The sequence below is a fragment of the Myxocyprinus asiaticus genome, chromosome 9, assembly GCF_019703515.2.
Source record: "Myxocyprinus asiaticus isolate MX2 ecotype Aquarium Trade chromosome 9, UBuf_Myxa_2, whole genome shotgun sequence".
Lineage (NCBI taxonomy): Eukaryota > Metazoa > Chordata > Actinopteri > Cypriniformes > Catostomidae > Myxocyprinus > Myxocyprinus asiaticus.
The window spans coordinates 35,221,289-35,235,108 of record NC_059352.1 but is presented as its reverse complement, the minus strand read 5'-3'; the positions used below and the strand labels follow the sequence as shown (position 1 = coordinate 35,235,108).

General features: G+C 36.7%; 1 protein-coding gene across 1 annotated transcript in view; it reads right to left on the bottom strand.

The window, feature by feature from the left end:
• Positions 1-13,820, bottom strand: part of LOC127446058 (uncharacterized) — a 67,670-nt gene that overhangs the window by 32,971 nt on the left and 20,879 nt on the right. Inside the window, exon 2 of the mRNA XM_051706696.1 lies at positions 4,907-4,971. Within this exon, the coding sequence (XP_051562656.1) occupies positions 4,907-4,955 (49 nt within the window). The 5' untranslated portion in view covers positions 4,956-4,971. The remainder of the gene's footprint in view (positions 1-4,906; positions 4,972-13,820) is intronic.

The following is a 13,820-nucleotide window of genomic DNA, read 5'->3' as shown; positions in this document are numbered from 1 at the left end:
CGACTGGGGCAGACGAGCGTGCTGGGGAATGGGAGGTCCGCGGGGGGATACCCGGCAGAGACGATCCCATTGGGGTCCCCAAATCGTCCCCAGTGCTAGCCACGCTGGCCTCATACCCGTAGGAAGAAGGACCGAGGCGGGGAGCCGCTGGGGTGGCTTGCTTTCTTAAAAGAAAACCATGGTCATGTTCTCGCAGTGAGAACATGAACCATTCACAAACGCTGCCTCCATGTGGGTCGCGCCCAGACACGAAAGACAGCGATCATGACCATCCGAAGTTGAGAGATAACGACCACAACCAGGAATAACACACAATCGGAAAGGCATCTTTAGAAAGACGCGTCTTTAAAAAGACGTTCCGTGTGTGCGCTCTTTTAGAGAAATATACTCTTTTAGAGGGGAAAAATGCTCTTTCAGAAAATATACTCTCTAGTATAGCGCCCAGGGGCATTCTCTGCAGTGCACCTGTGCAGAGGAGGGAGAAGCCGCTGAAATTCGCCGTCAGATCCAGCAGAGGTGAATGAACAGTGATATTCAGCTCAATGAGCATGACCGTTTGGCTCCGAAGAGAAAATCAGAATGAGTGGTTGCATACCAGCTCCTTTTATACCCGTATGTCCGGGGGAGTGGCATGCAAATACCACTCGCCAATTTTTATTGGCCTTTATCAAAGACAAGAGGTGTCTCAGGCTCCCAAGAATGACCCCTAGTGTCACTACATCGACACCAACGTTGAGTGAGTGACAGATAGGGAACTCACCCCCTTCCCTCAATAAATAAATAAATAACGAAAGGAAGAAAAAGACGGATATCCGAAAATATGTCTTATGAGCAAGTAAGCAACATATCTTCTGCTGCTATTTTGAGTTATTGAAAAAAAAAAAAGTTTTTTATAAATAGCGTCACAACAGTTAGGCAACGCTGACATTAGACATAATGATTACTAGTCATATCAGATCAAATCAAATGGTGGAAACTATTATAACTTAGCAAGCAGGCAAATAGACCAAGGTAGTAACTGGTTTCAAGATTGGCATTGTTACCAGCATAAAAGTTACATTTTGTCCTTCTCTCCTCGAAAATGAAATTGAAAGAACTGCAGTATCACAATCCATAATAAAACGCCCCATTAGAGTGGCTAACGCTATCTAACGAACTACCGTGCTAACTATCGGTCCAATAAAATATCTTACCTGTCCAGAAAGAAAAACTCCATCTCTGGGTCGGTTTTAAATCTTTTAAGATCTTGGATAAAATATAAATATTTATTATAGGGTAACCATAGTGAATCGGGGTAAGGCAAAAACATGGTTTGGAAGACGGATTGTTAGTATACTTGCTCATTAATGAATTTTTTTTTAAATTTCTAACAAACAAACAAAAAAAAATCTTACACAGTGTAGCTTTAAAATGTAACAGTTAATTAAGACCCACACATTTGGATTACTTGGTAGATGTTTTATTTTGGATTGTGTTTCCTTAATTTACCAGTTTGGACTGTATAAGTTTAACAAAACAATAAAGAACTGGAATCGAGTATTGTACAATTTTAACAACACAATAAAGAACTGGAATAGAGTATGGTGCATTGGAACCATCTTATTTAAGGGGGTTTTCACACTGGGCACGTTTGCTGTGGTCCGATTCCGAGTGTGATTGTTCCCAGTGCCCCCCGCAGCTTTGGTCTGGTTTCATACTCACTTGATTCTATCGAACCCCGGTCCATTTGCGCTCATCTTACGTCATCACAAACACGCATGGAGAACACAACACGACTCATCATACTTTTTTTTATGTTATTTTGGTGCCATTATGCACAGCAGACGCTGCGTATATGTGCGCTTCATGGTGTAACTCATCAGATGTCCAGGGGAAGGCGGCTTGCTGCTGCTAGCAAACGGCGTTTTTTGAGGAGACAGCTGATTACAAGGAATTCATTTGCATCTGTTTACACTGCACGCTTACTCACGCTCGTGTCCAAGGTGAAGTTATCGCCACTATCATCTCCTATTATACCCTATATTTATAACCTATAATAGTATTTATATATAATATTTATAAGGTGTTTAGATAGATAAATAGATAGATGTCGTCATCGGCTAAAAGGCATGCACAGGTTACTTTACTTCCTGAACGAGTGCGCACCCGAGTCCGAGTTGCTTTCACATTCACGCGAATCGCGCTACAGTTCCATTGCAACTGAACTTAGACCACCTCCTACAGGTAGTCTCGGGTTCGGTGCCGCGGTGCGCTCCCCGGTCTGCATGACAGCTTTCACTTTACCAATTTTTCTTGTGCTGTGTTTCGAACTAAACTGCCAGTGTGAAAGCACCCTAAAACTTCCTATGCAGACCTGGCATCAAGTGAAGAGGGATGCCAGAACAATAAATATATATATATATATATATATATATATATACACACACACACACACACACACACACACACACACACACAGTATATATACTGTATATACGGTATATTATTGCTGTCAGACAATTAAAATATTTAATTGCAGTTAGTCACAGATTTTGAAAATGCTGAAATTTGACTCTTAAATTCCTTTCCTATCAAAATGCGTTTAGTTCCTTCTTAGGAAAAAAACAAAAAACAATAATGTTTCCAAACAATAATTTTCCAAACAAAGCCTTCGACAGTATATAGATAGAAATGCACTATATAGATAGAAAAGCACTAAAATAGCATTAATTCAAGTAACATTAATCATTTCCCAAGTGGGAGGATGAAAAATTGAAAGAACTAGTCCACATAGGTTGCATATTCGTTGCAATGCACATTAAATCTCTTAAACCCCTTATCCTCCAAAATATTAACTGGCTGGCAGGCTGTGGCCATCCACTTCACTACAGCAATCGTGAAGCTGCATTCCCATGATTCACATCAGAAGTGCAATGCAGCACTGGGGGAAACACTAATGTTCCACTCCATAGTAGGGTTTTCACGTTACCAAACTTTCAGTTGCTGGTACCGATACCAGTTAAATTTCATGGTTCTCGGCACCAATTTTGATACCACAGCAAAAATATGCTATTGAACACACTCCTTTGACCAATTAAAAAAGTTAAATTTCAGTGTAAATAACAAATTAAAACAAATACATGTTTCTTTCAAGTGTTTCTCAATTATAAGTGCACGCTACTGGTATCGTGACATCTTTTTTATTTTAGTATCGACTTGGTACTGAAGTACTGGTACTTTTGATATACCTACCCCATCTCAATGTATTCGGAAATGCTGAGGCGAGTCATGTTAATGTGGCATTAATTTTCTGTGCATGTGATTGTCGACAAACCTTCCACAGGAAAACTCCAAATAGCTAGCCTACTGCTGCGGTCCCTCAGTACCATGTATCGTGTGTTTTACTTTTAGGAGATAGTGAATACTTGATGTGTATCTTTGGAAATTAACTTCCGTCTAACGCCCGCAAAGTACTTTATTTTTGTCTCAAGTCCCATCTGGGTTTGTTTTGTTCAAAAGAATTACTGTTAAAAGGGTCCTTTCTCCATCACTTGATCATTGACATGGAATCGCTGTTGTGAGTTTGTGGTGTGTACATCAGTGAAATGAGCCTGGACACATGGCAACTTGGAGCTGAATAAAATGTCAGAATCTAATGTCAAAATTGGTAAATGCATTAATCGCATGCGTAATTACATATACACTCACCGATCACTTTATTAGGGACAACACCTGTACACCTACTTATTCATGCGATTTATCTAATCAGCCAATTGTGTGGCAGTAGTGCAATGCATAAAATCATGCAGATACAGGTCAGGATCTTCAGTTAATGTTCACATCAACCGTCAGAATGGTGCCAAAAACATCCAGTGAGTGCCAGTTCTGCGGTCGGAAATGCCTTGTTGATGAGAGAGGTCAACAGAGGCTACAGTAACTCAGATAACCACTCTGTACAATTGGAGTCAGCAGAATAACATCTCAGAATGCACAACATGTCAAACCTTGAGGCGGATGGGCTACAACAGCAGAAGATCATGTCGTGCACTTTATTAAGACCACAGTGTTCCTAATAAAGTGCTCAGTGAGTGCATATATATACATGTATATACACATATATACAGTATATATATATATATATATATATATATATATATATATATATATATATACATATACATATACACACACACACACACACACTACCGGTCAAAAGTTTTGAAACACTTACTCATTATTTATTATAATTGTTTTTTCTTCACATTTTAGAATAATAGTAAAGTCATCAAAACTATGGAATAACATAAATGGAACTATGGGAATTATGTTGTGACTAAACAAAATCCAAAATAAATCAAAACTGTGTTGTATTTTAGCATCTTTAAAGTAGTCACCCTTTGCCTAGAATTTGCAGACATGTACTCTTGACATTTTCTCAACCAACTTCTTGAGGTATCACCCTGGGATGCTTTTTAAACAGTATTGAAGGAGTTCCCATCTATGTTGGGCACTTATTGGCTGCTTTTCTTTATTATTTGGTCCAAGTCATCAATTTCAAAAACTTTTTTTTTTTAAATAAAATTTAAATAAATTAATATGTTGGCACAATTATATTTTTGTCTACAAAGCATGCGCCTTCAGATCAAAAGATTTTTAAGATCATGAGAAACATTTCAGTCAAGTGTTTCAAAACTTTTGACCGGTAGTGTGTGTGTGTGTGTGTGTGTATGTATATATATATATATATTAGTATACTGTACATAATTAACATAACATAGTAATAGGTTCACAACTTTTGATTTTAACCTTAAACTGAATGCTAAAAGACATATTGTGCAAACAACTGTGATATCAAGATCTCACTGTAAAATTGAAACACATCAGAGATGTTAAAATATGAGTTTTATCAACAAGAGGAATTGCTCACCTACTGCTGCTGAAACAGATGAGATGAGGAAGAGAACAGGGAATTCCATAGTGCAGGTCTCTCTGCTTAGAGCCACAAAACAAAACACAGAACTAATTATGAATCCATGCCCTGCATTATTAATTTGGGAAATTATGTGTCTCAGTTGGGTTAGCACTACTTGAACCTGAATGCCAACCAAACATGCCACTATTTTGCAAGAACTTCCTCTTGCCTGTTTGTTTTCATTCTCAGGTAGACATAGGCTTGTCTGAGCATAAGACCATATTTGCATCAGAGGCCAATACCTTATCTGGAGGCATAAAAGGCATGGCACACCCACTTGCAGCTTTTGGAAGTAAATATGAGGTGAAACAATGGCAAGAACATTCTGTTACACATTCCCTAATTCAGTTGTGATCAAAATATTACCTACCAACTATGCACTTAAATTGATTCCCCTTTTATTGTTGACAGCACATGTTATAGTGGTGTAGTGTGCACAATGTTTAGACTCTTGTGCAGTATGATTAAGCAAAAACTGTCAGGATGCTTTGTGGAGGAATTTACAAAGTAAACTATAAATCCAGTTTGCTGTGAATTAGCTCAGGATGTTGACATGAAGAGGGGATTTGTCAGTGGGTTGAAAACAGCATCTTTTATGTTAATCCAGACCAGAGGGTTACTTTGTATACATTGTGTAACAATAAACCTCACTTTTGTATATTGCAATATGGCAGAATTTTCTGTAACTTGTTTGGAGAAACAGATGAGGTGACTCACAGGCCACAAAGTATAGTCCAAAGCATGCATTTTGGCATTGATTATTTATATATCTCAGTAAAACACACAATGATTACTTTATGACATGACAGACATTAAAGCTTTTTCTGTGATAGCATAATTTTCTGTAAAGCTGCTTTGAAACAATGTGTGTTGTGAAAAGCACTAAACAAATAAAAATGACTTGACTAAAACTAAAGCTCTTGATAAATAGCTCAGCTCTATAAAGATATGGTCATATTATAACAGTCAGTCTTTAACAAATTAGTCAAATTTTCCCATTTGTGGTGAAAGTATTATTTATGCATTCAATAAAAAGCTTGCAGACAGTAAAGTTCACTAGCAGGGAAGTATGGTGATTTGATTGGAACAGTGCCTGTAAAATAAATGAAAACATATTTCCTGAAAACAGAGTACCAGGAGTATCTATTTAACAGACACTGCTGATCCAAAAACAACTTATACTACATTAAAAACCAGAACAGACCTCCTGGAGAAACCTGAGATTAAGTGCTACCATTAAAGGATTAGTTCACCCAAAAATTTTAATTTAGACATTGTTTACTCACCCCTGTGTTGTTATAACCCTGTATGACTTTCTTACTTTTTCTTAACACAAATAGAGAAATTGTGGAAAAAAAAAAATGTGCTCAGTGATGTCATACAATGGCAGTTTATGGTGACCACCTCTTCAAGCTTCAAAAGGACACAAAAGTATAATTCATAAGTCTAATACATTATTCCATGAGACTCAAGATTGTTATGAAAGCATACGATAAGGTTTGGTGTGAAACAAAGCGAAATCTAATGTATTATTTAGTGAAAATGTTTACTGACCGTTATTCTCCTGTGATCGTTCATGAGTCTGCACCTCTTTGCAACAGAAGCAGCACGAGATGGGGCATTCAAGTGAAAACTCGTATTGTTTCGCTGCAACAAGACCACCAGCGATATTAACAACAGAAAACCTGTTCTCTAGTTTGTGTGTAGCTGCACACAAACCACAGAACAGAACTTACAAACATGTCTGAAGAGTTTGTAGTGGAAGAATAGATGCACTTCTATGTCCAGACTTATTTGTTTAAAACAGAGTCCTCATCAAAAAGAGAGATGGGGCTGAAAGTAGCTATAGTCACACCGTGTCCTACTCAGATGCCAAACGACATGCAATAAAAGTAATCTGTTAATTAAAAATGTTAATCAGTGTTTTGTGTACTAAGCAGCAGCGACGAGCAACGGGACATTCTGTCGATCGCTTGGTTTCTATATTTTGCGTCGTGCCTGGTATGAACTGGCACCGGTCCAAAATGCGATGTGCGGTGTGCACGCAAGGCATTTTTCTGTGTTCCGCGACTGCTTTCGGGTCCTTGAATAAGGTATAACGTGCGAGTAAGGGCAGCCGGTGGAGATTCTGGTGCCCTCCTCGGGTAATGGTGCCCCCCAAGGGAGTTTGTGCCCTACGCAGACTGTGCAATATGCGTATAGGGAACAGTGGTACTGGTAGCTACCTTCAGCCTCCTCAATCACACTTTTTGATTGAGGACTGGACATTGAAATACATCTATTCTTCTACTACAAACTCTTCAGACATGTTTGAAAGTTCTGTTCTCTGGTTTGTGTGCAGCTATGTTGTGTTTTCTGTTGTTAATATCACTGGTGGTCCTGTTGAAGCTAAACAAAACGAGTTTTCGCTTGAATGCCCCATCTCCCGCGTGCTGCGTAACTGCTGTTGCTCTCGTGCAAAAAGCTTTAAAGTTTGCGTGCAGACTCATGAACACAGAAGAGAATAACGATCAGTGAATATTTTTACTAAATAATACATTAGATTTCGGTTTGTTTCGCACCAAACCTTATTGTATGCTTTCATAACAATCATGAGTCTCATGGAATAATTTATTTGATTTCTGAATTATACTTTTGTGTCCTTTTGAAACTTGGAGAGGTGGTCACCATAAACTGCCATTGTATGACATCACTCAGCACAACATTTTTTCACAATTTCTCCCTTTGTGTTAAGAAAAAGAAAGTAAGTTATATAGGGTTATAACAACACAGGGGTGAATAAACTATGACTGAATTTTCATTTTTGATTGAACTATCCCTTTAAGTGCTGATAGAGCACAATTGTGATCTAAGTAACTCTTCTGTTTCTGAGTTGTGCACTCTTGAGATTGAAACTGCAATATTTAGCAGTGTTAGCAGCCCAGATTCTGAACTATTTGACTATCGCCAGCTCTGTTAACTTGCCCTTTGTCTTGCAAAACAATAGTATGAAAGTCAAGAATTAATTTGATCAGACTAAAAGAGGCAAAAATCAACAATAGAGATGAAGAGGTTTCAAGGCTACTTTCCTCAGTGCTAAATATCCAAATGGATTTGAAGACTGTTCGAACAGACAGGATTCATTCTAATCATTCCATTTTTATGTATAGAATATTAATAATAAAAATAATTATTTTAGTAGACTGTGGTAGAAATTTTAAATCTGACTTAAATCCTTCACCGGTATCCCAGTTACCTTACAACTCGGACTCTTACCGAGAGTCCTGTCGTCAGATAAACTCACTCCAGGTTGAGGTCTCGTCTATCCTACCTGAGCACTGAAACATTCACTTAACTGTTCGTAGATCTATGGTCTCTCATATCATGCTGCAGCAAATACTTAAGGCTCCAGTTTTCCCTTAGGTTTCGTCTAATGATTTACGGCCAAGGGGACTCCTCAGACGCAGCCGAGAGTGAGACTCAACTCAGCAAAGTTTAACATAAGCTTATATATGCTACTTTGCATGATCACATCCCATAGTACTTGTTGAAGAGATTAAACACATACACTTTATAAAACCACACTTTCTCTTTATATATTCAGTTTCTGTGCTGTTACCTGGTGGCGGATAGAGGTAAAATATAATGTTTTGAAAATATAGCAATTCACTGTCCTGTGTATTTACAGCAACACTTACCATGTGCAGTGTTTCAAATCTCATCAGTGCAGTGAAGTGTAAAAAGAGTGAACATCCCATTTCTATCACTAATTCACTGCTTTGCCAAGTTCAACATTAGCTTCCAAAATATCCACAGAGGACCTCATAATGGACAAAGTATGTGAGAGTATGTGAGAGAGTGTTTACTGACCAGCAAGGTCAAATCTAGACAAAGCTCAGGAAATCTGGACAGTAGGGAAAATGTGTTTTGTGTCACTACTTCCTGTGTTTGTGTTTTAAGCAGTGGTTTCCTGTGGTGAAGATGAAGAGATTAAATACCTGATTGTGTTTCTGTGTAGCATCATAGATATCTTAAAAAGTTATATGGTCTGCCCAAATTTTATGTCACACACATTATTGTTAATTTCAGAAATGTGGCTATGACCTTGGCTCTAACCAGTTTGGAGAGACATAAATGGTTGAATTGTTTTAATTCTAACTATAAGCATGCATACCAGACAACATATGATCCTTTTAAATGAATGAATTTGACATATTCATTGTGTGTGTACTCCAGTAACATCTGAGCTGATATTGTTGTCATGGTAAGTGTTATAGATCAAAGGGCACACAGGGATCAGACAATCATTTACCAGTTACAATCAAAGTTTCCCATGACATCAGAATGACATTATCACATGCTGAACATGAAATATTCACCACAGCCATTAAGGCACACTTTTTTATGATCTGAGACACAAGAAATAGACCAAAACAATGTCCACACCACAATACAAGAACAACCCAGTCAGTAATTATAATCTAAATAGACAAAATTTTATAATAAAACATCTCCGAACACCAAAACACCATACAAACAAAATAGTGCAACCTACAACAATTGCGATAAATTGATAAATCACACCAGCTCATTTGCATTTATTTTAAACATATAAACATGTATCACCACATCAAAAACTGCTCAATTCCAACAAAACATTAATCCATATTCCACAACTAAAACCATGAAGCACCAATAAAATCAACACTAATTACAGCTCCACTACTGTTAGTATTCACGATGAACGTCACAGTTATGAAAGTATTCGCGAAAGCATGCCCACCTGCTGCTCTATCAATGTGACGATGTCGATGCTGTCTGGTTAGGCCCATTCCTCCTCCTGCCTTTTCACTCTGTTGATGTTGGTCGAAGTTGATGATGACTCGAGTCTTTAAATCACTTTTTTATATCCATACTGCTACAATTCAGAATCACGGCACCGCCAAAATTAGATTTTGAGACTGCAGTGCACACAGGAAACAAGTGTAACGAATGGTTTCGACTTTTGTTGTTGATTATGCTTCGGGACTAGCCACTGACTGTTATATTTGAATATTTAATGAGGTAGGCCTGTGCAAGGTTTGGGGACTATTTGTGGATGCTGTTAATTGTCATTTAAAAGTAATTTGGGGTTATAATTCTGTTCAGTGTTAAATATGCAGTTTTATATTAAGTGACAATGTGTTGTTGTTGTTTTTTTTTTTTTTTTTTATTGTGCTGGTTCATACTCTCAACCTTCCTTAAATACAAGCAGTTAGTTAGATTGTATTTTTGCCTTTACAGTTTCACGAAGTGTTTCTGGTCTCAAATTTTTGCTTTTTTATTACTTGCAATATATAACTTTGTTTCTGTCATGATGGTTCTTTTCCATAACATTGAATCTGGTAATAAAGTGTTTGTTAAAGCTTCAAACTTTCATTATGATGGGAAAAATAACATTTATAAAACAAGATGCCTTACATTCAAGCCCAGTCCCAAATGTTACAACTTTTATCTTTTCTTAAAAGTTATTAGAAAACCTAATATTATTGACTTGACTGCTGAATCGATTTTGAATAAACTGTAATTTTTCCCTCATGATGCATCCTCTTGTATTATCTATGTCCTTCTTATGTCCATATTGTGAACTGTAGATCCAAATCAAGTATGCCTTAAAGAATTTCCCTGGGAATTTACTGATAGTCATCTAAGACCATTTTACTTTAATTTTACACTTGGCAGAAAATATCTTGTAAACACTTCCTGCATTAAATACATGAAAATAACTCATTATGACAATTCTCATGATTTTAAAATTTATTTTACTGTCACACTACATGTATTTATCATGATACAAACAACTGCAACACAATGAACTGTAAACTGTTAAGAGAAAATTAACACATCATTTGTCTTCTATGCGAAGCCTAGTAGTGGTCACGTGACAAATGAATGAAAGACTCAGATCCGAAAACCCATTCAGGAGGTGAACTATTCAATTCTGTTTCCTGCACAAAGCCTATGCAGTTATCACGTGAAAAATTAATGAAGGACTCAGATCTGAAGTCCGAGTCGAGAGGTGAACTAATCAATTCTGTTTCCTGCAGAGCCTATGTGACTAATGAACAAAATAACTTGAATAAAGATTTGTTCATTTTGCTGAACGAGATTCAAAGATCCAAGTAAGTAAAATGATCCGATCTTCCCATCACTAACATGGAGCTGCGATTGTTACAGAGCAATAACAGACCGCTAGATGGCACCATTGACCAATCAGAATGTAGCTTCCAGGCTGACGTGTAATAAGAGTCTTAACATCTTTAATTCTGTGAAATGAAATTGTGAAAAAAAATGTGTGCTCGGTGATGTCATACAATGGCAGTTTATGGTGACCACCTCTTCAAGCTTCAAAAGGACACAAAAGTATAATTCAGAAGTCTAATAAATTATTGTATGCGACTCATATCTTGTTCACACACAATGCAACATAGCTGCACACAAACCAGAGAACAGAAATTACAAACATGTCTGAAGAGTTATAGTGAAAGAATAGATGCATTTCAATGTACAGCCTTATTTGTTTGAACCTGAGTCCTCAATTAAACAGTGTGATGGAGGAGGCTGAAGGTAGCTACCAGTGCCACTACTCCCTCCAGCAAACACAAAACATTTTTACAACATTTCACAACGTTGAAGTTTGGTTGCAGTTAGATAATGTTACAGTCCAGCGTTTTAAAAGCTTCCTAGAAACGACACCTGAATAACATAACCAAAATACAACATTTTAAAAACAATGAAAATAGCAACCTAGTATGTTTTCTTCAAGTAGCCTCAAAACTTAAATATAATGTTTTTAATACAAAAATAAAACCAGACCAAACTGCGACTTTCGTGGGATGTTTTATTTAGGTGTTAAAATAACGTAATTTGTACATTTGAATAAGACATTAAAGGGCATTTTCAGACCTGTAGACTGTTTTCTTTGTTCTGAAACGGGGACTAAATTGTTACAATGTTGCATTTTCTTCTTGGTTCGGTTTGCTTTCACAAGGCAACATTTCAAAACAGACCAAAACTATGCAATAAAATTTTTATTTAGGTGTTAAAATAACGTAATTTGTACATTTGAATAAGACATTAAATGGCATTTTCAGACCTTTAGACCATTTGCTTTGTTCTGAAATGGGGACTAAATTGTTACAATGCTGCATTTTCTTCTTGGTTCGGTTTGCTTTCACAAGGCAACATTTCAAAACAGACCAAAACTATGTCAATAAAAGTCACATGTGAGCAAGCTGTCCCCTTATTGGTCTCTGTGTTTGTTTGCTATTCCAGGATTAAGCTCATCCATTGATGTACCGGTTAAAATTATATGCCTGTAAAAAATGTGTCAACCATTACAAATTTTAGAAAATTTTCGAGCGTCGCCAGGTAGAGGTTGTGCTCCAAATACAAATTATCTGTCACTCGGATGGATATGAGTTGTAAAGTTTCCCTCATGGTTATTTTTAACCGTCATTAGTTGCTTTTGCATTATTTCTCCATTGAAACGTGCCTGTTCTCACAGATCTCTCTCTCTCTCTCACAAATACACACATGCACACTCACACAAACAGCAGAGTAAAGTGGCGTAAAAATGTTTTTTATTTGTCAAAAAGTTGCTAATGCTGTCCTACCCATGTTCTGCTGCTGTCCAAAGAGAGAAACGATCGTACTAAAATTACCTCAGGAATTATAAAACAGCTCCTATTTTAAACGTGCAATTATATCTTATATATTTTCCAAAAGGATACATCCACGTTTTGATGATGAATTGCAGAGAAGTGCTGATCTACAGATGTCTTCTCCAAATCCCTCAGTTATGTTCATGGGTTTTATATGGATATTGTTTGGTTCGTTGGTCTGTTGGGTAGGTTTGCATTCTTACCACAAGCGAACCGCACCAGAGTTTGTTTGCAATCGGTCTGAGACTACCTCGTTCAGGTGGTCTTAGACCAATTGTTTTGGTGCAGTTCCGAGTATGATTGCCATGTTCATATATGCCTAAACGAACCGAACCAAGGGAGAAAACGCACCAGGTTCAGAAAACAAACACTCCAAACGAGCCAGGTGTGAAAACGCCCTAAAATCCATCATGAAAGTACCAAAGTAGAATCAGGCTAAATTTCAGCATTTGTGGGGCGTTCAATTTAGGTGCTAAAATAACGTAATTTATATGTTTGAATAAGACGTTTAAACTACATCATGAAATTACCTAAATACAACCCGGCAAAATGACAAATTACAACATTTGTGGGACGTTATTTGTCTATGTTTTATTTTTTAGTAAAAGGTTATTATATATTGTATATTATTTTACCTTGTGACCGGAAGATAATTTTTGAATGGATGCATGAGACAAGACATATCTATCTGCAGGGCAGTGCAACAGCTTCAGGACAATATTGGAGTTGTGCCCATCCAGTGAAATTCTGGACTGACATTCTTGCATTCATTTCGAGTTACAAGTAAGTTAATTGCAATTTTGTCTTTACTCAGTGAAATGTAAATTTTTGTTTTTCTGAATATGAAAAAAGAAACTGTGCCTTTTTAAAATTATGAATCTTTATAATTATAAATATATATATATATATATATATATATATATATATATATATATATTTTTTTTTTTTTTAGCTAAAGCCTATTCATAAAGTAAACTCTCAGAAGCAAACGGCTCTTTTTATCTATAAACATGAATAAAAAAAAAAATTAAAAAAAAAAAATTAAACAGCACATTACTCTAACATAACTTTAGAGTGACATTATTAACGTTAAATGGGCAAAAAAAAACAAAAAAAAAACTACGTAATACGACAAAAAAATGTATTTATCTAGCCTACCTTTTCCACAGCAGAGAAATGTTCGATTC